Source organism: Trematomus bernacchii, unplaced genomic scaffold (assembly GCF_902827165.1).
Source record: "Trematomus bernacchii unplaced genomic scaffold, fTreBer1.1, whole genome shotgun sequence".
Taxonomy (NCBI): domain Eukaryota; kingdom Metazoa; phylum Chordata; class Actinopteri; order Perciformes; family Nototheniidae; genus Trematomus; species Trematomus bernacchii.
In genome coordinates, this window is record NW_022987524.1 from 1 (window position 1) to 25,200 (window position 25,200).

The 25,200-nt window shown below is 42.2% G+C and overlaps 2 protein-coding genes across 4 annotated transcripts in view; one reads left to right on the forward strand and one right to left on the reverse strand.

Annotated features, from left to right (window-relative positions):
• Positions 1–3,522: 3,522 nt before the first annotated feature.
• The window catches only part of LOC117473806 (junction plakoglobin-like), a gene marked incomplete at its 5' end in the record, with an annotated part of 174,595 nt that continues 152,917 nt past the window's right edge, over positions 3,523–25,200 (forward strand). The window contains 2 exon segments of the mRNA XM_034119701.1: positions 3,523–3,571; positions 5,293–5,517. Of these exon segments, the coding sequence (XP_033975592.1) occupies positions 3,556–3,571; positions 5,293–5,517 (241 nt within the window).
• On the reverse strand, positions 6,896–14,606 carry LOC117473794. Of its 3 annotated transcripts, none has more exons than XR_004555060.1 (2): positions 7,343–14,180; positions 6,896–7,067 (listed from the first exon to the last, which is right to left on the reverse strand). XR_004555060.1 is itself a non-coding variant. In XM_034119675.1 (2 exons), the coding sequence occupies exon 2, from the start codon at positions 13,795–13,797 to the stop codon at positions 7,654–7,656; it is 6,144 nt and encodes a 2,047-aa protein (XP_033975566.1). In that variant the 5' UTR covers positions 13,798–14,070; positions 14,347–14,606; the 3' UTR covers positions 6,896–7,653. The 3 variants fall into 3 exon arrangements, 2 of the variants coding, with proteins under 2 accessions (XP_033975566.1, XP_033975580.1); XM_034119675.1 differs by adding an exon at positions 14,347–14,606 and having other exon boundaries at positions 6,896–14,070; XM_034119689.1 differs by having other exon boundaries at positions 6,896–9,431; positions 10,266–14,180.

Consider the following 25,200-nt stretch of genomic DNA (forward strand, 5'->3'; position numbering starts at 1 on the left):
GAGAGAGAGAGGAGAGGAGAGAGGAGGAGAGAGAGAGAGAGAGTTGATTCAAGTTCTTAATGTCAGTCTAAACAATACAATTATGTTGGTGCATCATGGCATGTGGCTCATTAAAAAAAAGTACAGCTATTATCTACCTCTTGTATAACTGGTCGGCCCCACCTGCATTAGCACAATGGATGAAACAAATATATTAGGCAAGGCAAGGCAAGGCATGTTTATTTATATAGCACCTTTCAACACAAGGCAATTCAAAGTGCTTTACAAAAATGGAAGACATTATGAAAATGGCATTTAAAATCAGTCATTAAAAAGAAAAGAAACATTAAAAGAAAAAATACATGGATAAAAGTTACAGTTTAAGATGTGAATAGTTCAATTAAAAGCAGCGGCAAAAATAAAAGTCTTCAGCCTGGATTTAAAAGTAGTAAGAGTTGCAGCGGACCTGCAGGTTTCTGGGAGTTTGTTCCAGATATTTGGAGCATAATAACTGAATGCTGCTTCTCCATGTTTAGTTCTGACTCTGGGGACAGAAAGCTGACCAGTCCCTGAAGACCTGAGAGATCTGGATGGTTCATAATTTAGCAGGAGGTCAGACATGTATTTTGGGCCTAAACCATTCAAAGCTTTATAAACCAGCAGCAGTATTTTGAAATCTATTTAAAGTAAAACCACTTTCCAGCAGTCAGCAGCACATTGTAAAAGCTGTCGATACAACTGTTCACATTCATAATTAAGTAAAGATAACACCCTTTTCACCCCGGTTACATTTTCCATTTGCCCTGAGAGGCTCAGTGAGGTAAAGGACTGTTTAGATAGTTCACTTTAGTCTAAGTTATCTCAGTGTGTCTCAAACGGTTTTATCACAATTTATGTAAACAAATATTTCCAAGGCACACCTTTATAATTATTAGGATCAATAAAAACAGGTTTGAAATCATTCCAATGTAATTTCATTTCATTTCAAACCTTTATTTAACCAGATTGGTCCCATTGAGATCATAGATCTCTTTTTCAAGGGAGACCTGCAGCATATAGGTTCCACATGAAACATAAAACAATAAAGGACATCATACATTATATTTACAGGATACATTTACATAGTTATAGACATTTACAAGTACCCATAGTATCAACGAGCATTTCATTTAGCCTAGCTTTAAAAACATGCAGAGGAATGAGATTGCTCAGTTTCAATTCTTGCTGAAGATTGTTCCAAGCAAGTGGAGCTGCGCACATAAAAGCTGTCTTACCTAAGACAGTCCTTGCTCTTGGCACATGTATACTATAGGACAGTAAACCAACAATATCCTTTAAAACTGGAGAGATTAAAAAATATGGATGAATAAATAAATGTTAACTGATAAAATAAGATATAAATGAACCAGCAAAAATCTTGCCTAGGGCAGCAAATTGGTCAGAACCGGCCCTGGTGTCATCCCCACAGCACCCCCCATTTGAAACATGTTCCCACGGCTATGTTTTCATATTTAAGCTTGTAGCGAGTAGAGGGCTGCTGGCAGGCCCAGACTGGCCATCGGGAGGGCCGGGAGGTTTCCCGATGGCCTTAATGTAGGCTATTGTGAACGCAATGCTGCGCAAATGTGGGTTTGCCTCACACAGGGTGACTGTCTGTCTACATGATGTGGCATCTGTTTCATATGGGTGTTTCCATAGATCTAGTCTCTTTATTTTCCCCTCAAAATGCACCAGATTGATGCATTTAACTCCAAATTAAAAAAATATCTTACCAGGGGGGGCATGCCCCCGGACCCCCTTAGAGGATTTGAGGTCCACCCCCAAAATATGTTCACATGGATAGGTTCCCAAATACATTTGCAATTTTTTTTAAAATAGTAACCCCTGTCCATATGTTTATTATTGGTGTGCGTGTGTGTGTGTGTGTGTGTGTGTGTGTGTGTGTGTGTGTGTGTGTGTGTGTGTTTGAGTTTGAGTGTGTGTGCGCGTTAGTTTCAAAGACCCCCATAGAGCTCAGTTTATAACTCGAACCCTGCCTGCAAACCAATCTTGATCGCTCCTTACATCCATCTCACGGATGGATCTGCGGCACTTGAGTGAAGCAATATTGTGTGTGCACTGTGATAACACACACACTTCATGTTTCTCTGAGCGTTAGGGTGAATTCCCATGTTGCTCTGGGGTCTGTGAAGTGCTCTTGGCAGGGATGATGAGATGCTGTGACCTTTCACCAGCCCTGGCTCCTGGGAGTTGGATAAAGCAGCTCTCAATGGTTTTATATGACTCACAACATTGACATCTGTGTAACTTGCAGCAGCTCATCAGGCAGTGTTTGGCGGTATGCAAATAAATATTGTCTTATCACAACAGGAGTAGATACAGAGAGGGTATATACACAGTACAGTTTAGTTTATAAAAGCTGTGTACGTTTTTGTGCAAAACATGTATTTAAAGACAAAAATGTACACTTTGAAGTCAATTAAATAAGTGAAATGGTGCACATGTGAGTGGAAGCTCATCTGTGCAAAAGCACGATTACCCCCATGATGCACTGCAAAGTATATGGGCGTAATTCTTGGAGGAATGGGAGAAGAACTAATTCCTTAAAGGAGAGGTGTCATGGCCATTTCCACTGATCATAATTCCATTGTTGAGGTCTACTAGAATAGATTTATATTGTGCATTTTTCCAAACTCACATTGGTTTCTCATACAGCATCTCTGTAAACTACGTGTATTCACTGAATTTCACTCTCTGCCTTTAACGGCTCGTTGTAGCTCCAATAGCTCCAGCCCCCACCCTCCCTGTGAGCACAGTGTGCTCTGATTGGTCGGGACGTTGTGAATCGCGCTGAGCTCCGTGGAGGTGTTGTTTCCTTGTTTAGGATACATAGCGAAACACAGCCAAACTCATCCTGAGCACACACAAACTCACAGCCGAAGTAAAAACAATAAGTGTGGCTTGATATTGAGTAAGAAAAAGGTTGATAAACGCTGTGAGAATGGATCTGCAGAGAGAATTTTGCCGCGATCCCAACTGTCTGTTATCAGCCTGCAGCCAGGGAGGAGAAATCAGCAGAGCTGCCTGCTCCCTGCACACAGATGTGTGTGTGAGGAAGTCCGTGGATTGGTCAATTTGGACCAATCAGCGGGGGCTTAACGTAACGGCTCCGCGGACGTAACGTAACGGCTCCACGGATTGGTCCATTTCGTTCCGGGTACGGCTTGACATCATGCCGTCCCGGAAGAATCAAATGGACAATGACGTATCTCCAACGAGGCGTTTTGGGGAGGTATTTTCTGTGTTAGAGTTTTACTCCCTACAGGGTGTACTTTGAGGGTTTTGACTCTGCACACCGTTTACATGCATAAAAACCTTCATAACACACAAGGGGACGGGTAATAACCGGAAAAGCATGACATGTCTCCTTTAACATGATTTGCAGAATATTGTGATTAAAGCGTTAATCCTCCAGAGAAGGATTAGTTTGAGTCTGTGGTCAATCCTGTTTGCAGACATAATATTTCCTCTCTTTCTCTGCAGGTCAGAGGTCAGTGAAGGTACCATTGGGTGGAGATGATGTCCATGCAAAGTAAGTGCTCTGTCACCACTGCAGCCAGATATTTTCTATTTTATAGATGTGTGCTGTATACATCTGAGGCACATACAAATAGTCACCAATGTATATCATCTAATACTCTCATAAGGCAAACTGTGTTCGGTGAGCTAATTATGAATGGGTTAGGGTTATTGATTTTAATTGTTACCTTCCCATCTTTGGTCTGGCTGGAGCTGTTACTACAGCACCTTCCTCAAATAATGAGAGTTTGGAGAGTAGAAACCATCATGACATTATCAGTACATTTAATTAGGTTCTTTTAGACACATTGCATTGCATTATCATTGATAGTTCTTGTGATGTTTGTAATATTTAACATATCTGGTATTTAACTGCTCTGATGATATGTTTCTGTAAATAGAAACAATGCAGTTACAGTAAGTGCTCAGGATGTGTGCCCAGGATGTGTTCAGCCTTGTGGCTATGGCTCCATTATATTTAAAAGTTTAACCAGAATAATATTATAATAATATTTCCTATCAAAAGCAAAAACAGATTACTTCTGACTCTTTAATATGAATCGGTTTGATTACTTTCAGATGATAACAGGATCAAGACTGTATTTAAGAACAGTTCATATTGTGCACATTACTGTGATTCAATGCCGAACACAAATCCTAATCAACCAATGCAGAGTAATTGGTAGTGTTATACTTATTAACCAACCCATTGTAGTTGACTACAATGGGTTTTTAACCCAGGAGACATTCAATGCATTGAAAACAGCTTTACACACAGTTTACTGTGGTAATTAGATTAACAACATACACCTGCATGAGCTTGAAGTAGTTGCTTTAACCCAGGGGTGGGGAACCTTTTTCCTCTCAAGGGCCATTTCAATTTTTACAACATCCTCCGAGGGCCGTACAAATTATTGACCTCTGCTTAAAAATACTAAAATCACAGCCCATTCATTTCACCTTTCTTTCATGCTGTGCAAAGAAAAAGCAACCTCTTAATCCAGATATTTTACCATGACTAACGTATGCATGCACGTGCACGGTTGTGGCATGACCACCACAACAGAAAGATATGGACACAAGATGTGTGCAAATGTATTTAGTTTCCTATCCATGTGGACATGATTTAAGTAGGGGGGGGACCTAACCTCCTCTAGGGGGGTCCGGGGGAAGTTGGAAGTTAAAAGCATCAATCTGGTGCACTTTGAGAGCAACATGAAGAGATCTATGGAAACATCTCAACACCCATATGAAACAGAACTGAACAGATTGACTTTTTCTTTATGGATATTTTACAAGTCACTCCCCTTTTAAACTGTATTCTTGTTTATTAATAACAACTTTTTTTTACTGTCATATAGTATTTTATACCTGTTTACTTTATTCTCCTGTTTTTTTATAACTATAATGATCATATAAAGATGCGCCTTTACCTCACTGGTTGTAGAAAAAGCTTCTTATATTCTTATAGTCAGAGTGGAGAGGCTGCCAATGGTTGGCGTCATAGAGCGGTGAGGGTTTGCTGCCTTGCTTAAGGACACCTCGGCAAGGACTGGCACCTCTTCAGCTACCAGTCCACACTCTATATTTTGGTCGTTTGCCGACCCTTTGGTTCCAGAGCCAAGTCCCTACAGATTGAGCTATTCCGTCCCATTAGCAGGTTAGCTATAGCAGCAGTAGTATAGAGTAGTAGTTTTATTAGTACTGATGAGAGTCACGTGTTGTTCCCTGCAGTGACGGAGGCGGACAGTGTGGTGAAGGTGGCAGAATGGCAGCAGACCTACTACGCTTCAGACTCAGGAATCCAGTCAGGAGCCACCACAGTCCTGGATGACGAGAGCAGCACTGAGTACAGCGGCCGGAAGAAGTACACTGGTACTGCAAACAGTACTACCACTGCTACTGCCCCTCCCGGGGGAGGAGGAGACACTGCAGCCGGGGGACTAGAAAGCCCTACTGGTGAGAATGTTATTCAGCAGGGGTCCAAAATCATTTGGCTTTAGTAGTTGGGGTGTTTCCATGTATTTCTCTCATTCCTTTTCACCCTTTATCTTTGTTTCTTTTGCTAACACTGGCTTTCATCGCTTCATTCTTCTCTTATCATCATCACTAGATGTGTAGTCTTGTTGTTATGCCCCTGTTGCTTTTGTTCTTCTGTGTTCATGGTTCTTGTTTGTGCTAGAGCAAAGTATTTTATACTGTATGATATTTGATAGTCCGTTTGTCCATTGGCCAGGACATTCATCGGCTGGTTTAGAATTTGCGGATTTATTGTTTGCTCACCATTCTGTCCAACACACATTTGGATTTTTGCACTGAAGAGTCGCTTGATCTAGTCTTAATTTATGATGTGCTGAAAATATAAGTAGAGAGGGCATTATGTTTACTGTGAGTAAATGCAGGTAAGATTATCTTTTTTCCCTTCAGAAGAAACCTTTTTTCTGCCATTCATCTGTCTTTTAAATATGGAGAAACTCTGTTTTATCCTCTTATGATCTGTTACACTCTGCTTCTCACCAATCACTCAGCTAAAAAAAAGTTTCCTCCACAAAGTAATCCCTCAATACATGTAAACCTTGTAAACTTTTCGGTCCCATCTGTGCGATTAGGTTAGACAGCTGGCCCTTTCAAGAACAGGGATGCTTGTACTTTCAAAGCAAATACATGTTGAGAATTCTCATTACAAACAGAGAATATAGAAAACGTTCAACTTAATGTAGAGAGGAATGTGTAAGCTATACAACCTTGTTATGGGCTATAATTCTTACATCTCATGAAGTACTTTCAATCCCTAGTACTGTCAGTGTCCTCTTTACCAGGGGTAGAATGTAACCAGGTACATTTACTCAATTACTATGTTTATGTACACTTTTAACCTGTTAAGCCCCATAGTCCCGGCCGGCGGGGGCTACGTATGAAGGTAGATATGGTGCAAAATGCGAGAGCTTGTAAAACCTGATGTGAGCACTTGCAGAAAATAAATCTGAGCTTGTGTGCATACATTTACACTTGTATAAAATATCCACGTGAACCAAATTTGAAGTCACAGAAGAAAAGGTTTTGTAGCTTGTAGAAAAAAAATGAATTTAGTCATGAAATGTTCACTTGCAGAAAAATATAGATTTTTTAAATATATTTTCCATTACAACTGCAACTTGGTTATTACAATCAGTAATCAGTAGGGATGTAACGATATATCGAATATCACGGTAAATAAATGTCTCAACACCATGGTGAGACTGACAAAATCTACCGCGATTTAAAAAAAAAAATTATAATATATTTTTTTAAACCTTTATTTAACCAGGTGGTCCCATTGTAGTGTTGCACGGTGTCAAGCCCTTGGGTATTTTTGCAGTTTCCCCGCTTGAAAGGGATGGTACAGTCCATATAGGAGGTTTTCACTGGGTTTCACTCATACAATGACCACAACTTTGTTTTCTTTTGAGTTCTTCTTTACTTTAGTTTTTGTTGTTTGCAGTACAGCGTAAGGTTGTAAGGTGAAAAACCTTAAATGAAAAATAAAAATAATTACTGTAAATACAATGCACATGAAATAATAAATGCAAAAATACATGCTTTACATATATTTTTTAACACTTGTGAATATTGTTTTTCCTTTTAGTGTATTTTTACGAATTATGTTTTTAAACAGTTTTTAACTTATGCAGTCTCATTAAAAATGCAAATATAGACTGAATTTTTAGCAGCATTCAAACCGTTTCTATCAAACCACATCTCTCAATAAACAAATCACATTAGTTCCACACAGTTCGTTTCTCACCGGCCGCCTCTCCAGCTTTTTATGGCTGCACCAGTGCTGCTTCTTTGTAGTTTTCTTCTGCTGGTTTGTTGCTGCTGCTGGACGCACGCTTTTTAGTTTGTCCCTCTCCAGCTTTGAATTACCGCCCTCCTTTCAGGTGTGGTGCTTTTAAAGCTGCAGCGACGCTGATTAGCAATTAGGGACTGATTTCAGACAGCTGCCACTCTGTCAATCAGCCCGACTTTTTAACCCTTTGCTCTCCTGTGGATTCTCCAAGTTGACTTCACACCTCCCACTCGACTTTCCAGTGGAGACACCTGGGAGGTCGCATGTTACAAAGGTAAACTTGGGTCAGACGCTTTGTTCTGCTCTTCAGTGGGAAGCAAGACGACCAGTCGCCTGACGTCTCTGTGAAGAACTGTCGCTGGGATCTCTTCTTTGAGTTTTTTCGATGTTTGGTGATTTGCTTTTGCTGTGGTAGGCCTTGTGACAGGAACAGGGTAGCTTGGGAAGGTTCTGACGTTGACATCCCTCACAATTCCTTTGCTGTCCGAGTTGACACTGACCACTCTTGCAATCCTGAACTGACCCCTCAGGGCGTTTTGGTCTGCAATCCAGACGATGTCTCCGACTGCGACATTTCTCTTGGCTGTATGCCACTTGTTCCTTACGAATAGGTTAGGGCCAGCGAGTTGACTCCAGTGCCTCCAGAACTTGTTCACTTGCGCTTGCATTTCTTTAAGCCTTTTGTAGGGATAGTCACTGAAGTCAAATGTTCTGACATCTCCACTCTGCGATGCTCGTCCGAGCAGGAGACAGTTAGGAGTGATGAACTGAACGCTGTCTTCTCGGCTCTGTGTTCTGGCGTCAATTGGTCTTCCATTCGTAAGATTGGCTGCCATGTAGAGAGTTGTTTGGAATTCACTCCAACTTGACCCCGACTCTCCTCCCAGACTCTGCAGTGCTCTCTTGATGATGCGCACAGCAGCTTCTGCAGCACCGTTCCGGTGTGGAGAATCGGCTGGATGAATTTTCCATGTCCATTCTGTGCCATTCTTGGCAGCTCTCTCTTCTAGTGTAGCTTTGTCAAGATTGGCAAGGAATCTGTACTGTTCTTCTAGGACTGGCTTAGCCCCTACAAAGTTAGTACCTGGATCTGACCAGATCTTTTTTGGATGACCTCGTAGTGCTGTGAACCTCTGGTAGGCGAACAGGAAACTTTCAGTGGATTGAGAGTTCACCAGCTCTGTGTGAATAGCTCTGGAAGCCATGCAACAAAACACAACTCCCCAAACCTTCAGTGACACTCTTTTCTTGACATCATCCTTGACTTGGTAAGGTCCGAAGAGGTCTACTGTTGTGTATTCAAAAGGGGCAGCTGGTTCTGTCCTCTCTGGAGGTAGATCACCCATTATTTGCTGGCATCTTTTTGCTTTCGTTTTTCTGCAGAGCATGCAGTTTTCGACCACTTTCTGAGCAATCCTCCGACCCTTAACGACCCATGCTCTCCTCCTCATCTTGAGCAAGGTTCCGGCCACTCCATCGTGGTTCTCCTCGTGGGCTTCTCGTGCTAACAGCGTTGATACCCAGGCTTCATACGACAAGATAGGGACAGCAACTTTATCTTCATTGAAGATCTGCACGCGACCCCCACAGACCAACAAGCCAGTCTCTTGGTCTCTGTACACCACCAGCCTGTCTGTGGTTGTACTTGGGAAGGATGCACCTTGTTGAACCGCAAGAAAGATGTCTCTTAGGGCGTCTTCTCTCTCTTTCACTGAGATGACTTGTGAAGACGACACTGCCTCCCACTTTGGACTGTTTGCAGTTTGGCGTTTCCCTCTAATGAACTTCTTTGCTGCTCTCCAAATCCAAGCAACTGTCTTGACGAGTCGACTTAGATTGCTGAACCGCTTGACGTTCACAAGGTTTAGGACAGCTGATCCTGCTGGTGGCCTTTTTGGGTGTGTTTGGGTTTGTTCCTGATCTAGCTTTAGTTCTAATGGGTTTTGTGTGTTGGCATCCTTTGGATCTGATGGCACTTGTGCCTTGGCCTTGGCTCTGGTTAGTGCTGCAACAAACGTTTTCTTTTGCAATCTGTTGACACTGTCTCTGGCAGCTGTCACCAAATCTTTGGCAGATTTCATTGGCCATTCATCCACTGGTAACTTCAAGAACGTTGGTCCGTTCTGCCATTCTGAAGTTTCATCCAGGTCTTGAGGACTGGCCCCTCTGGTTATGATGTCAGCAATATTGAGAGGACCAGGAACCCACCACCAGTCTTGGATCGCTGTTGTGTTCTGGATCTCTCCGATTCTGTTTGCGAAGAAGGTCTGATAACCATAGCTCACTCTCTGGATTGCACCGAGGACTGTTTGGCTATCAATCACATGGAACCACTTTCCAACTTGGATCTTGCTGTGCTGCTCGAAGTACTTTTTGAGACGTGAGGCAAACACTGCTCCGCACATCTCTGCCTTGACAGCATCACCTTTTTGGTCTAAAGGAGTTAGTTTCGCCTTGGACTCCACCAGAGTGACGAATGGGCCTTGGTCGGTGTTCCACCGGAGGTACATCACAGCGCCGTAGGCATGCTCGCTTCCATCGGAGAATGTTATTGCCCAAGGTTTTCCAATGAAGCTTGGAGGCGTTATGGCCCTGGTGAATGTAACCTGCCCGAGTTGCACATACTCTTCGAAGAGTCGGATTGCATCTTCTCTGAGGCTGTCTGACAATGCTGTATCCCAGGTGTCTTTGACAGGGCAGTTGTCGCTCTTTGCCTCCTGGAATGCTCTCCGCACAAGGATGGCACCCTTCTGCTTGGCAGGAGTTACCAGACCAACTGGATCATATAACCCTGAGACTTGACTCAGGAGGTTCCTTCTTGTCAAAGGGTTTGGGGTTTGCGCTCTTACTTGGTCTAGTAGAAGGTCTTGGCCAAGTCGCATCTTCTTCTTTCTCTTTGAGAAGTTAATGGATGCCATGACATGGATCTTGTCTTCTTCCACAAGGTAGCCTAGACCAAGCGCTTTGTTATCTTCATCCCTCATTTGATTCGGGAGGACCATGTTCTTAACTTTGGTCTTCATTGGTTTGTTGTCGTTCCCCTTCCTCCCACTTTGGCCTGAGAAGACCCAAGGCTTCAACAGGAAACCTCCAGCTTTCAGGATTTGCTCCACGTTTGCTGTGATGGTTTTCAACTTCTCGAAGTCGTTGTGAGACGTGAGGATGTCGTCAACGTAGCTATCATTTTGTAGTACCTCTCGCTCCTCTTCAAGGTGGGCGAAAGGAGGTAGGTTGGCTGTTTCTCGCATTGCGAGCTGTGCTATGCATCCTGCAGGCTTGTCACCAATATTGACTCTGGTGATTGCGTACTCCTCCAACTCTTTGTCCTCAGAATCCCGCCAGAGGAACCTGTGGAGGTGCATCTCTCTATCTTCCAACCATACAGAATTGTACATTTTCCTGATGTCCCCTAAGGCAGCATTGGTTCCCCCTCTGAACCTCAGGAGGACAGCACGTATCTGGTTAAGGACGTCTGGCCCTTTCATCAGCAAGTCGTTCATGCTGGTGCCTCTGAACTTTTGACTGCTGTTCCAGACGAGTCTTACTGGGGTTGTTGTAGAGTGTGGGTTTGGTGCAATAAGGTGACTCACGAACCATACTGGTCCTTTCCAGGTCATGATCTGCTCTTTAGTCAACTTGATTGCAGCTCCTCTGTCGACCATGTCATGCACTTGAGCTTTGTAGGCAGACTTCCACTCTGGTGCTTTGGCTAGCTGCTTCTCTGTTCTTAGGAATGTTGCTTCAACTGCACCTCTGTTGTTCGGCAGTGAGGCTGGATCCTCTAGCCAGGGATACTTTGCATGCCAATGTGGTTCTCTGCTGTGATCATCGCTCATGACATAGGTGAGTCCATCCTTTACCACCTCAAGCTCCCTTTCCTCGGCAAGGGTCATTTCTTTACCACCGGGCTGGCAGTTTCCGCACCGGCAGCCTCCACATCTGGGCTCGCATGCTGCGCCAATGCTGTCCCATTGCCACCATTTCAGGAAACTCTCTTTGCTGGTCGAAACAGTTGATCCCTGTATTTCAGCTGCTTCTTTGCTTGAGGGGTTTTGTTCTGGAATGGGGTTAGTGAGCTCTTCATATTTCACAGCTGCTGCTCTCATTGATCTTGCAAAGTGCGTCTTTGACATGTGGGCTGACACTTCAACCTCCTCAAACAGTCTGGGGTGGGTTCCTCCAACTGTTCTCCCGAGTGGTCCGTCCCACAGTACGAGGTCTCCCACGACTCTGATCCTCTGAGGAGCTAGCTGGCCTTCTCTGTGGCTAATGAGAAGCTCGACTTCTTTGGGCCTCACAAGCTCATCAAGAGGTACGTCTGGGAAGAATGGCTGCAGTTGCTCAGGTGTCACACTTTTGTGGACATCTGCAATGTTGTCAAGCCCATAGCAAACCAATTGATGTGCTCTCAGTGTGCCCTTGGGGGTGGATACACGGATTTTGAGGAGATAGCGCTTTGTCTTTACTTGAACCTTCATTCCGCCAACTCCGTGTACAACGAGCATGATATCTTCACTCTTGAGATCCAGGCGGCTGGCCGCTCTGTGAGTGATGTAATTTGTGTCAGATGCTAAGTCGATGAGTGTTCCGACTTTCTGTCCGGCGTTAGCTGTGACGACGAGTAGCATCATGATCACTGGAAGCTCTTGCATTCCACTCTTTTCAAGTAGACTTTGTTGGTCATTTGAAGTTTTGAAGACTCTGGAGGCAACATTTGAGAAAGCCTCCCTACACTGCTTTGCTAGGTCTGGTGGGAGATTTTTGATGAAATCTTCTTGACCCTCTGTGTACTTCTTTTTGCCTTTGTCCTTCTCAGATTTGTCACCAGACCTCTTTGACACCGATTTGGGACAGAGGTAGTAGTGATGCTCAGCCTCTCCATCTCTGCAGTCCTCGTTTCTGCATAGAAAGCCAGGTTTGCAGGATGACTGGTCGTCGTGAACCTCAAGGCATCTTGTACACGCACCCAACTTCTTTACTGAAGCCTTCCTTTCTGCTGCCCTCAGAGCCCTGAACTGCTTGCAGAAGTAGAGCTTCCTCTTGTGTTTGACATCGCCGCAGACTACACAGCCTTGGTCATCAGCTGACTTTGTAGACTTGGTTCTGGCACTTTTCTGCTCAATTCTGGTGTCTTTCCAACTCGGCTTACTTGGTTTACTTGGCTCCTCATCTCGTAGCTGCTCGAGCTCCTCGTAGATAGTCTCTTGCTGCTTGAGAAACGCCAAGAGATAATCAAACCTTTTCTCTGGTGTCACACCATTTTTTGGATCGGCTACATAAACAAGCCACTCCTTCTTAAGGGACTCAGGGAGTTTACTCTCTATCGATTTTGTTACGAGAGGATTCTTTATGGCGCCTGTGTCTCCGAGGTCACTCAGGTCCCAGAGTGCTTTCTCCACGGCTTGAATCAACTCGACAATTTTCCTTGGTTGGCTACTTCTGACAGAAGACATCTTCTGAAGGTCTTCCACTATTTCAATGGCAATAGCCGTTCGATTGCCATAGCGGTTCTCCAAGACACGGAGAATGTCATCTGCGGTGTTATAAGTAGTGAGGTGAAAGTCTTTCTTGATCCTGTCATCGAGACTGTCTAGCAACTGTATCTTTTTCACTTCTTTGGAGCCGGTTGGTTCTCCCTGTTTTTGGAGCGACTCCCAGTCTCTTCTCCACCTGTGAAAATCACGCTTGTAGCCAGAGAATCTGGGGAGAGCTGTGGGTTTCAGCCTAATGGTTGGGGTAAAGATGGGATGACTGGCAGTATTTGTTGATCCTGACCTTGTGTCTTCCTGTCGTCTCGCCATGATGAACTCAGCCTTTCTGGAAACCAGACTGGTTGCTTCCCGTTCGATCTCTTTCAACCGATTGCGGAACTCCTTCTGGTCTTCCACTGGAACCCACTGCTGCCACTTGCAATGAGCTTCCTTTGCGGTCCCCACCAGTGACTTCAGATGGCTGAGCATGAATTCGTAGGCCTCATGGTTGCCATCAGGACGTACTCGAGCGACACGCTCACACTCAGCTTCTGCTAGTTCTACAGCTGTGCACAGTTCATCTCCAAACTTTTGCCAAAGCATGTCTCTAAGTAGCTCTCCAACCTCCTTCAGCTTTAATTCACATTCATTTGTGGTCCTTGCTATGTCGGCTTCTTGCTGTTCGGTTAGTTCGACTGACTCCTCCTCTTTCAGCTCTGCCTCCTTCACTGCAATGACCTCTGCCATGACTTCGTCATTGGTTTCCATGACTTTGTCGGCTCCCATGGAGAGTTTATTGAAGCTATATTGGAGCTGGTCTTCTGACATGCCGTCGTGAGTTCTGATGATACTGTTAGCTAGTCGTGTGAAGGATCGTTTTGCAGCAGTCCGCTCATTTTTGAGCTGCTCAACTGTTTTCCTGACTGTTTGATCAGCCATGTTGGATTTGGGTCCACTGACTGTTTGCAGGGTGGTTTTTTATCTTTTTCCAGGTCACTGTTTTCACTGTTCCAGCTTACAGCCCCGGTTTTTCACTGTCAAGCCCTTGGGTATTTTTGCAGTTTCCCCGCTTGAAAGGGATGGTACAGTCCATATAGGAGGTTTTCACTGGGTTTCACTCATACAATGACCACAACTTTGTTTTCTTTTGAGTTCTTCTTTACTTTAGTTTTTGTTGTTTGCAGTACAGCGTAAGGTTGTAAGGTGAAAAACCTTAAATGAAAAATAAAAATAATTACTGTAAATACAATGCACATGAAATAATAAATGCAAAAATACATGCTTTACATATATTTTTTAACACTTGTGAATATTGTTTTTCCTTTTAGTGTATTTTTACGAATTATGTTTTTAAACAGTTTTTAACTTATGCAGTCATTAAAAATGCAAATATAATAGACTGAATTTTTAGCAGCATTCAAACCATTTCTATCAAACCACATCTCTCAATAAACAAATCACATTAGTTCCACACAGTTCGTTTCTCACCGGCCGCCTCTCCAGCTTTTTATGGCTGCACCAGTGCTGCTTCTTTGTAGTTTTCTTCTGCTGGTTTGTTGCTGCTGCTGGACGCACGCTTTTTAGTTTGTCCCTCTCCAGCTTTGAATTACCGCCCTCCTTTCAGGTGTGGTGCTTTTAAAGCTGCAGCGACGCTGATTAGCAATTAGGGACTGATTTCAGACAGCTGCCACTCTGTCAATCAGCCCGACTTTTTAACCCTTTGCTCTCCTGTGGATTCTCCAAGTTGACTTCACACACGGTGTACCGATACTTTAAAGGTACCGCGATACCCTGCCGTTAAAAACGTTACGATTCCTCCGTTTCATTAGTATCGGTGCTTTAAGAATGACGGGGAAAAGTACTCCGGTGAGAAAGCACTGTTTTAATAAGAGCCGTGTGCGCTCTGCTTCCACTCCCTGCACAACCCTGTCTCCTAAAAATTACGTTCCCACAGAACTAAACTGCATTCTCAATTACGTTTAGCTGGAAACGTATTTTCTCCCACGTTACGTTTGTTATGAACGTATCTCAAATACGTTTATTTTCTACATATCTTCTAGAAACATATTTTCTCCCACGTTACGTTTGTTATGAACGTATCTCAAATTATTATTAATTTGGTTATTTTCTACATATCTTTGCCATTTATTGTCTTGCTTATAATAATGATAATAGTCATTTATAAATATCATTTTAGAGCACACATTTGAAATCGACGATCGGGCTCGATATATGGTTAAATTAAAATCAGTAGGCGAGGGTGTAATTTCAACACAGTCTCAAAGGCAATGTGAGCGTCCATTCCCATTGGATAACGGAGGATTTTACACCCGGAAGTAAGTATTCTCTTTACTGTCGATTGATTTTACAGTGATATCTGCACTACTCATCAACTCAAAAACACCAGATTATCCTTGTTAATTACACAACATTGATTGGTTTAAATTGTGTACAATACTTTTGTATTTTCCCCCTTCGATTCGGAGAAACAAATATTTTTTCGGAGTTTAGGATGGCAGAAGACACTACACTACCCAGAATCCTCAGCTATCGTTTGGGACTACACCATGTGCTTTGCTTGACAAACCCCGTAATTAGTCTTCAAGCGCTGTGATTGGATGTTGGAGTGGCAGTGCGCGAAGTTTACACCGAGCGTCAAACAGCAGTTTGAAATGGAATGAAACCCATCGACGGCACACTATTCAAAACAGGAATCAAACGTGTCCCCCCCCCCCTATTTAAAAGAAGACCTTAACCTAAAGCTTTCTTTAATGCCTTAATAAAGGTTAATTAGTTTGTCTGTTTTGTACATCCTCCTATTAATATCTTTGTACATCCAGCACTAAACTGTTTTATTGTAGAGATCACTTACAGTATCTTCTTGATTTTTTATATTCTATATTTCTATCATTGACCTTCTACTTTCCCCCAATGAAAGTATGTACTCTTAATATTTTTTTCATCAAATAACATTATTCAACAAAAATAATTCAATAACGTGCTTTAACCACTAGGCGGTGCACACAAGGTACACACAGCATACTAATAATAACTTTGTATTATTAGTGTAGGACACTTATGTATGTATAACATCTGAAGATGTGTAGTTTTATTCATGTTTTTACATAATTTTACAGGATATTGCTATACTATTTCTCATGTTTTACTTCTACACATTAATATCTGATTTGTAAAACATCACAGATAGAAAGGTATATCCGTCATTTAATGGTAAGCTATTGAAATTGTGATTCCATAGATGTGTCTCCCATCACCCAAATCCCCTGACTATTCTCTCAACTCAGTATTTACATTCTTATATTCAAAGAAAATCAGTAATATCTTTAAAAACTACAAGTCCTTTTCTATCAGCTGTGCACCGTTATGGTGTAAATATAACCTATCTACCAATTGGATCAAATATAAAAGTCAGCTGAATTACTATTGATACTGCAAGGAGACGTATTTTGTGAAAATAAATGTAAGATATTGTGTAATTGTTAATATATTTATGATCCACGTCACGTATTCAGTTTCGGCGGCAGTGCTTCCTGTTTGTCCAGAAGTCTTCTCATCAGGGCTCTATAAATAAAGAACTACGGCAGATGTGTAATATTTAATGCAGCCGAACCGTGTATTACAATGCCGTTATGTGATGACTTCCCAAGAGAAAAGCAAGAACACTCGGAATAAAGTATTATTTTATTTTAAAAATGTTTTCGGATTTCACATCGCATAAACACCATCTCCCAACGTGCATTGCGGCTAAAACATCCAATCAGTGAGCTGAGGATCTTTCCTACATCTGTTTCCGATATTGTTCCTGTAATGAGAGTTCACATTTATGCTACATTGAAGGGTGGAATTGACTACACATCTTCAGAAACATAATTTGCTTCAGATATAACTCATAGCAATATTGTAAACATTAAGAAAAGCCAACTGCATTAAAAACCCAGTTAACAAACACTAGGTAAAGTATTTTTCCTTCAGTAATGAAGATGTAATTCCAATGTAGACACACCTGGGGTCGCTGTTCAGTCTGTTACGCTGAGCCATGCATTGTCTGGAACGTAAAAGGGATGAAGAAGACAAAGTGAAGTGACGTACTTCCGGTTCCACATGAAAACATTCCCAGTGCAAAAACAAATCGCTAAATAAAAAGATAAAACACTGGCATGTAATTTACGTTAGAATAAATAGAATGGTTTTGAATAATAGATGAGAGTAAAATCTACGTCACTTTACAGCCCCGCCCACTTTTGGGGAAACCAACGCTGTAATTTGAACGGCGATCAAGCCTGAAGCAACAGAGCTCTTCTTACTGTCCTTTGTTCTTAGAGGAAGTACAGAAACACGTAACTCTGGATTTGTTTTAATGTTTGAGGTGCAATAAACGACACAGCAGCTTTTTGGCATGTTAAAACTATTATGTTCTGCCTTGCTCATGAGAGTAACAGCTGGCGAAATTACAGCCTCGCCTACTGATTTTTATTTAACCATATATCGAGCCCGATCGTCGATTTCAAATGTGTGCTCTAAAATGATATTTATAAATGACTATTATCATTATTATAAGCAAGACAATAAATGGCAAAGATATGTAGAAAATAAACGTATTTAAGATACGTTCATAACAAACGTAACGTGGAAGAAAATATGTTTCTAGAAGATATGTAGAAAATAAACGTATTTGAGATACATTCATAACAAACGTAACGTGGGAGAAAATATGTTTCTAGAAGATATGTAGAAAATAAACGTATTTGAGATACGTTCATAACAAACGTAACGTGGGAGAAAATATGTTTCTAGAAGATATGTAGAAAATAAACGTGTTTGAGATACGTTCATAACAAACGTAACGTGGGAGAAAATACGTTTCTTGCTAAACGTAATTGAGAATGCCGTTTAGTTCTGTGGGAACGTAATTTTTAGGAGACAGGGTTGCCCTGCACTGCAGCCGTGCCTGCAGTCCCTCCCCTCTCAAGCACGCTCTAAGTGCCTCCCCTCTCTCATGCACGCGCTAGCTGCCAGAGCATGTGAGAAAACGAGAAGCTGCAAGTGGGAGTGAAACTGGGGCTGCGCCTCGGCTTGTTGACAAAAAAGACGCCAGAAGCTAAATGTGGAAGTATTTGAGCTATATCTCTGACAGTGAGGGCAAGCCTACGGACACCACGAGGCCTGTCTGTAAGAAATGTTTTAGATCCCTGCAAACCAAGGGAGCCAACACATCAAGCTTGGCTAAGCACCTCGCCGACCGGCATCCAGAGCTGTTTAAAGAATTTAAAGACAGACAGGTTAGCGAATGTGATAGATAACATAATTACATCATGCTCGAGCCCATGCCCTCAAATCTAAGTCAAACAAGTGTCATTTATTTTGTGACAAACGAACGTTTTCGTAGTTTGACGAGGCAATTAATGGCAATGATAACTGTCTAATATGGCTATCTTTTTAGCTAACTTGCTAATCTGCAATGTACATTTTGTCAATAATTATTTATATTACTGTACTATTACATGTTAATAAAATATAAAGTTAACTATCAAAGAAATCACATAAACTCAAGTATAAAGAAGAGACCATGTTGTAAGAAAACACTTAACAGATAAACTACAATTTTATTGATCATGAAAATAATAAAAGAAAAGTATCGAAAAAGAATCGGAATCGCAATTCTTGATTTGGTATCAGTATCGAAACCAAAATGTTGGTATCGTGACAACACTATCCCATTGAGATCATCGATCTCTTTTTCAAGAGAGACCTGTCCAACATGGCAGCAAGTACGTTACAACATGAACATAAAACAACAGATAACACAAAAGTACATCGTATTTACCGGGCTACATTTACATACCTAGAGACATTGACAAGTACCAACAGTATATGTATATCTCGCCCTGTCAATAAGCCTCACCTTCTTGGCAACAACTGTATTGTTTTTGAAGTGGTGGAGAGACAATGCACAGTTTTACTCACTGCTGTCACCCATGGACAAAGCATATCTCTCTGTCCCAGCAACATCAGTACCAAGCAAGAGAGTTTTTTCCACAGCAGGGGATATTGTAAATGCCCAAACATCCCAGCTTCTACCTGGAAATGTGGGCATGCTCATATTCCTAAAAACCTGTCTGATGATGCTGAGTGAGTGAGTTAGTGAGTTTGAGTTGAGTTACTTGAAAAACTAAAGTGAAACTTGATTTATTTTATTGCAGGGTCTGATTATTATATTGTTGACACTTGAAAATACTACTAAAATGCTGTACAAATCAGATTTATTATTCAATAAAGAAATAAAATTCAAGTAAAAAAAAAAAAGGATTCACAATTATTTTTCTTCTTTATTTTTCAATATCGCTATAAATATCGTACCGTGGACTTTTTATCGCGATATTATCGTACCGTGAGTTTTTGGTATCGTTACATCCCCAGTAATCAGTCATTACAACTTCACGAATCTGCTCTGTGGCAGTATAAATCGACGAATCTGCGGCCTTGACTTTTGCTACACTTCTCGATGAATGTGTCGCTAAAGTAATTTTCACCTGTAGATGTGGGGGGAGGGAGGGGGGTTGGAGCGAAGGGGCGGAGCTATCAGAACGACGAGGCGCAAGCTCGGGTCAGTCACACACAAGTCACAGCCATAGTCTGTGACTGTTGCCCCTTTCACACCAACGCAGCTCCCGTTCTAGCAACAATGGGGGACTGCGTCGGGTCCATGATCGTGTTACTTTTAATCATACGAAGCCAGATTAAATTAAATAACTACTTCTCCAACCTTATACTTTTCATTGTTTATTAATGTGTTTCAGCGGCATTTACCGACCGCTGCAGTGCTGCTCGTCCACTGGAGATTATTCTCCCGTTAACTCACAGCAGCGGCCGCTGTAAAGTATTCACTGTCTGACTGTCACACAAGCAGCTGATAAATATCCCCAATTCCCCATAAGTGAATGTGTGTCAGTATGAATTGACGCTGTTTGGCATCACAGCGACACAACAGCGAACGGATGGTCAAAGTAAGGTACAAATAAACAGAATTTTTTTACAAGTGTGTGGTTGCGTTCTAGTCACTTTGCTCAGCGCTACTGCTTGTTTCAACTTTTATTTGCCGTACTCTCCATAAACTGTTAGCCCAGGTTAATCTCGCCCCCCTCCGACGTAAGTGTGACGTATGCGGTTCTTGCCTCTAGACCAGGGGTCGGCAACCTTTTTGATATGAAGTGCCATTAAAAATTTGTATTGTTATCAGCGTGCCAACGATCGAGAATTATCAACGGGGGGGGGGGAGTTGAGGAGCTTGACGCTGGTGAACTATCAACAGGAGGGCGGGGGGAGCCTCGCTGCGGGGAAGCACGAAGCAGTGTGTGTGTGTACCTGTCAGCACAACTTACATGATGCCGAATTTAACAAACACATTTTAATAATTGGTTTAAACGGCATAATAATAAGGACGATCGTCCGTTCTGTGATTCTCCAGAACACACATGTTATGATATTAGGGTCAGGCAGAGTGAGATGAGATCGCTGTCCCTTTAAGAGAGAGAGAGAGGGGTGTGGCGTGTGCATGTGTGTGTGTGGATGGTAGAGCGACAGTGAGCGAGCGTGTGTATGTTTCTGGAAGTGAAACAAGGCAGCAGAAAAACAGAGGTCTGTGATGTATTTTGTGAAACAGAAGAACAGCTAAATAAATTCAATGGCCTCCCAAGAAGAGCTCGCCTCTCTCCAGTCATTTAAGCTAAAGTGGGTTATTGAACCTGAAGCTTGTTGCTTTTGCCCTCCAGACCGCCCCTTTGTAGCATATTATTTCAATGAGAGATGAGCAGATCGCCACTGGGCTTTCAACTAAAGACACAGCCACGCAAAAACTGCTGCATTTGTACAGCTCCTTATGGGTACTGCAATTTGTGCTTTCCTCCGTGGTGAAACGATCAGCACTGCACCACGGAGGAAAGCGGCAGAAAGTCACCTGGAGTTAAAGAGAGCGGGGCTGCGTTGCGTGCATGGCTTCCTTCTGCAGGTAACGGGGAGACGCGCTCTGGCGGCGGTCTCGTTCAGGATCCGAAAATACAATTTAAATATTTTGCACACTTATTCCACTTATTCCTAGTGTGCCACTGGTTACGGTGCCAGTTACTGGTTATGGCACGCGTGCCAATGCTGGCACGCGTGCCAGGGGTTGCCGACCCCTGCTCTAGACCGTCAATTTTTCCGAGCTTGGTAAGAACCGGTTTTCGGGGTGAACAGGAAAAAACGGTTCTTATCAGGCTCAAGCTCCGAACCGGCCCTGGAACCGCGTTGGTGTGAAAGGGGCAACATGCGGGGCCCCGAAGTCATCCGGTTCCAGGGACGTGCACAGGCATTTTGGGGGGCGGGAGCTCAAGTGAGAAAAAGGGTACTTCCCATAATCATTTATAAAAAAATGTTTTAAAACAAAAACTTAAATATAGTTGCACATCTCTGACTTACTGACCAATTTATTTTAATACCCTCACACTCACGCAATCGTTTAATACTCAACAGAATTCTACAAAATAATCAGCTAACACAGAGACAATGGTTTTCTTTAGTATTCACTAAGCACAAGAGCAGACAACAAACTAGTCAAATGAATAGTTATTAAATGAGCAGCCAACAATCAAAATTATGAAGTTACTGTTTAAGGACATTACAGGCAAAAGGATAGTTTTTTCATGTACTTCCAAAAAACACATATAAATGGTGTTCGTTTTACTGCATGTCTGAATTCATCTATAGATTTAAAGCTAATCTGCATATTTAAACATAACATTTCAGGGGAAAATACTGACTTGACGTAAGTAACTATCTGGGGAAGTTGTGAGGTGATATGTTTTTTGTTTTATCCTTTTCACCTGCAATGCCTTGGTAACTGCATGCAAATTAGCGCATTTTAATTAGGCCTAGTTAACGCCTAATTTGCATATCAATGTGGCGATTGTGATGACGTTATTAGATACACATTTTACTGTATTCACCTTTAGTGTCAGTCTCCCCTTAAGTACAGTACATTAGGCTGTATGCCCATGATAAATTGCCTTAGCTAAACCTTGAGCTAACTTTTCCATTAGCTAATAGCCTACCTTAGTTAACTATATTTAGGGCCTGAGCACGAGTGTGCGAAGACCTATTGTTATGCATAGAAATATTATTAGGGCCTGAGCACGAAGTGTGCGAAGACCTATTGTTATTCGCAGAACTATTATTCTTATAATTCTTGGTCTGCGCATTCAACCTGTTTTCCAGGGCTTTACGACGCCATTCATGTAGCGACATTTTGCACAGCTGCCAGGACTGGTGAAAAACGTTACATTCTGGAGTCGATGGGTTCAAAATGTCCAACATGCCATAGCGCCACCTATGAACATTCCTTTTTTCGATAAATGTACATAGTCACACCGTAAGTCCGATGGACCTGACATTTTGCACACTTATCCGGGTGGACCTGCTCTACATATTATCCTCTTGAACCCTTAAGCTCCGCCTACTTTGATTTTATTTATTTGTATTAGCATAATGTTAAAAACAGTGAAATATTAACATTTCAATTTGCAGTTTATCAACACTAAACTTAATATACAGCATCGGTGGAGGGTCAGACACATTAACGTAGGAAATTAGCATGATGAGCCGATAAATGTGGCCGCCATTAATCAAAACGTATTAGCAAAAAGGTGTGGCTTAGACAGAAATGCTCATACCTCATCAACAATGTATCCATTTATCACAGATTTCGGTGGAGAGGTTCAGTCTGTCTTGGGGAATAGGCACACCAAAGCATGTTCTTTGCCGAAAACACCACAAATGTATACCTCAAGAACAGATGGACGAAATATAGATATTTTATAATACACATACTGGGAGGGTGAGTATGAACTGAGATTTAAAGTGTTGCAACCAATGACGAATGTGGGCGTGACCTACACAGTTTTTTCTCAAAATCGAAGGGTTAAAATGACTTACGGACACATAACTTTGTGTTAAAATGAGCTTGGGACGCGAAACTTGGAACACACGTCACAGCCCACGAACTCTTCGAGACTGTACAAAAGTTTCTTGCTAAAACGGCTCAGTAGTGCCCCCTATTGTGCTGTAGTCACATATAGTTTCTCCGAACTTCACGAATCTTGACATTTTTGCACACTTCTCCTAAGGAAATGAAAGGAAAAATTCCACTCCAGGACAAGTTCAGCCCATATCCAATGTGATGCTAAATTGCGAAGAAAATAGTTGCTAGCTCAATCGGGGAGGTCGAACGGGGAGCTCACAGGCTAGAATGTACCATGTTCTATCATTTAGATGACAGATAAGCTACACACAAATAGAAACACACACACACACAAATAGAAACACACACACACACACACACACACACACACTGCTGGCAATGATGTTGAGTGTTAGTCCAGCAGCTCCCTCTGCTGGCGGCCCATGCAATTACAACAGACACATATACACTCCACAACACACACCTACTCACTGTACAACACACACATACAGCTCCTAAAGCATATAGCCCTTGTATATGTTATGATGTGAAGCACGATGTGGTTTCACAAAAAACATCAACTGTTTATTTTTTAGATATCTACTAAAGGATACAATTCAAGTGTGTAATGTAGGCCTGTTACATATGTAAGTGAGTGATACATATTATACACACTATTCTGCTTTCTGCACTGGCCTCAGCAGCTGTTCTCACTGTAAATGTCGGCTCACAATTAAAGCAGATGTATTAAAAAAAGACATAGCCTAATATCCAGAGGAGATGCGTTTAGTGAGTAAACAAACGGTAAAGGGCAGATATTCTGATGCAAATGTGATCATCTTAAATAACTTACAATCACAACGGGAACAGTCTGCAGAGCTGTGCTTCCTTGACATTAGCTGCGTGCGGATAACTCCAGCTTTGTTTGACAATCTAATGTTGAGATGACATATTAACCTGTTATATTGTAAGTTAAAGGAGCTATCTGTGCAGTATATTACATGTTTATATTTGTAATGGTTTGATTACAACCTGCCTGTTGAACAGCTAATTAGCCTTGGAGAATATGTTCCATTGAAGAGAAAGTTATGCTTATTGTATGCTGTATAATATACTGTATTTCTCTGTTATAGACCACACATACATATAGTCCAGGGCTGCCTACTTCAGAGTTCAGCTTGGAGTGAGATGACAATATTAGCTTTTGGTAAACTGATTAATTTTGATGCTATTAATTGTGTACTGCACCTCTTTCCATTAGTCTTTACTCTTTTCAGTGAAAATATTATATTTTCTACTGTTGATATGTGTCTATTAACTGTTAATGCTTATCTTTATAGTTTAATGTATTTTAATTACACTTAGACTTATACCTGTTTACATCCTACTATCTCGCAACTATAGCCTGTTGTGAATAAAGTTTAATTTAATTTACACCCGGTCTCTGTTGCCTGAAATCGACTCCGGTGGATACATCGGTGTACCCTCGGTTAAAGCTCCTCCAGAGATACTCCTCTCTCCTCTAAATCAGTGTACCCTCGGTTATAACTCCTCCAGAGAGACTCCTCTCCTCTAAATCAGTGTATCCTCGGTTACGGGTCCTCCAGACAGACTCCGTGATAATCGATCTTCGACGAGCCTTTAGAGAAATGTGTTTTCCTTCGAGACGGCACGCCGACATCCGTTTCCGGGTCGCAGCCAGAGGACCGAGGAGTCGAGGACGTGCACATTTGAGAAATGACAAACGGCTCATTTCGGAGGACTCGCGTACGCCGACTTGACGCCGGGACGACCGGCGACCCTCCCCGACAGGCGCATAGACGCGAAGGCCCACCCACAACTGCGTGCACGTCTGTGACCGCAGTTTTAATTGTTTTTGTCTTTTGGCTAATTAGGTTTTAAACTAAAAAGGGGTAGTGGTGGTCTAATGGATAGTGAGGTGGGCTGAAGATCGGAAGGTTGTGAGTTCAAGTCCCGCCAGGAACACCACCACTAGTGTGCCCTTGAGTAAGGCACTTAGCCCTTAGTTACTCCAGGGAGAATGGTCATTGTAAGTCGCTTTGGATAAAAGCGTCAGCTAAATGAAATGTAATGTAAACTTGAGGCACTGGCAGCTTAGTAATTTGTTCATTACCACTCACCTTCAAACAAGCCAAGAAAAGCCGGCATAACATGGGACAGTAAGGTGGGAGGTGCTGCTACCTGTCTGTCTGAAGTGACTGCCGATGTCCGCACCGCTGTGCTCGATTATTTGGGTCAATAATTGATATCATGATTATTAAAAACGATTATCCATTTACTTTGAAAACATCAATCTATTGGAGATTTTT

What these genes read in the sequence shown, in the direction of transcription:
- LOC117473794 (XM_034119675.1), bottom strand. Translation starts at nt 13,797, where the DNA reads ATGGCTGATCAAACAGTCAGGAAAACAGTTGAGCAGCTCAAAAATGAG.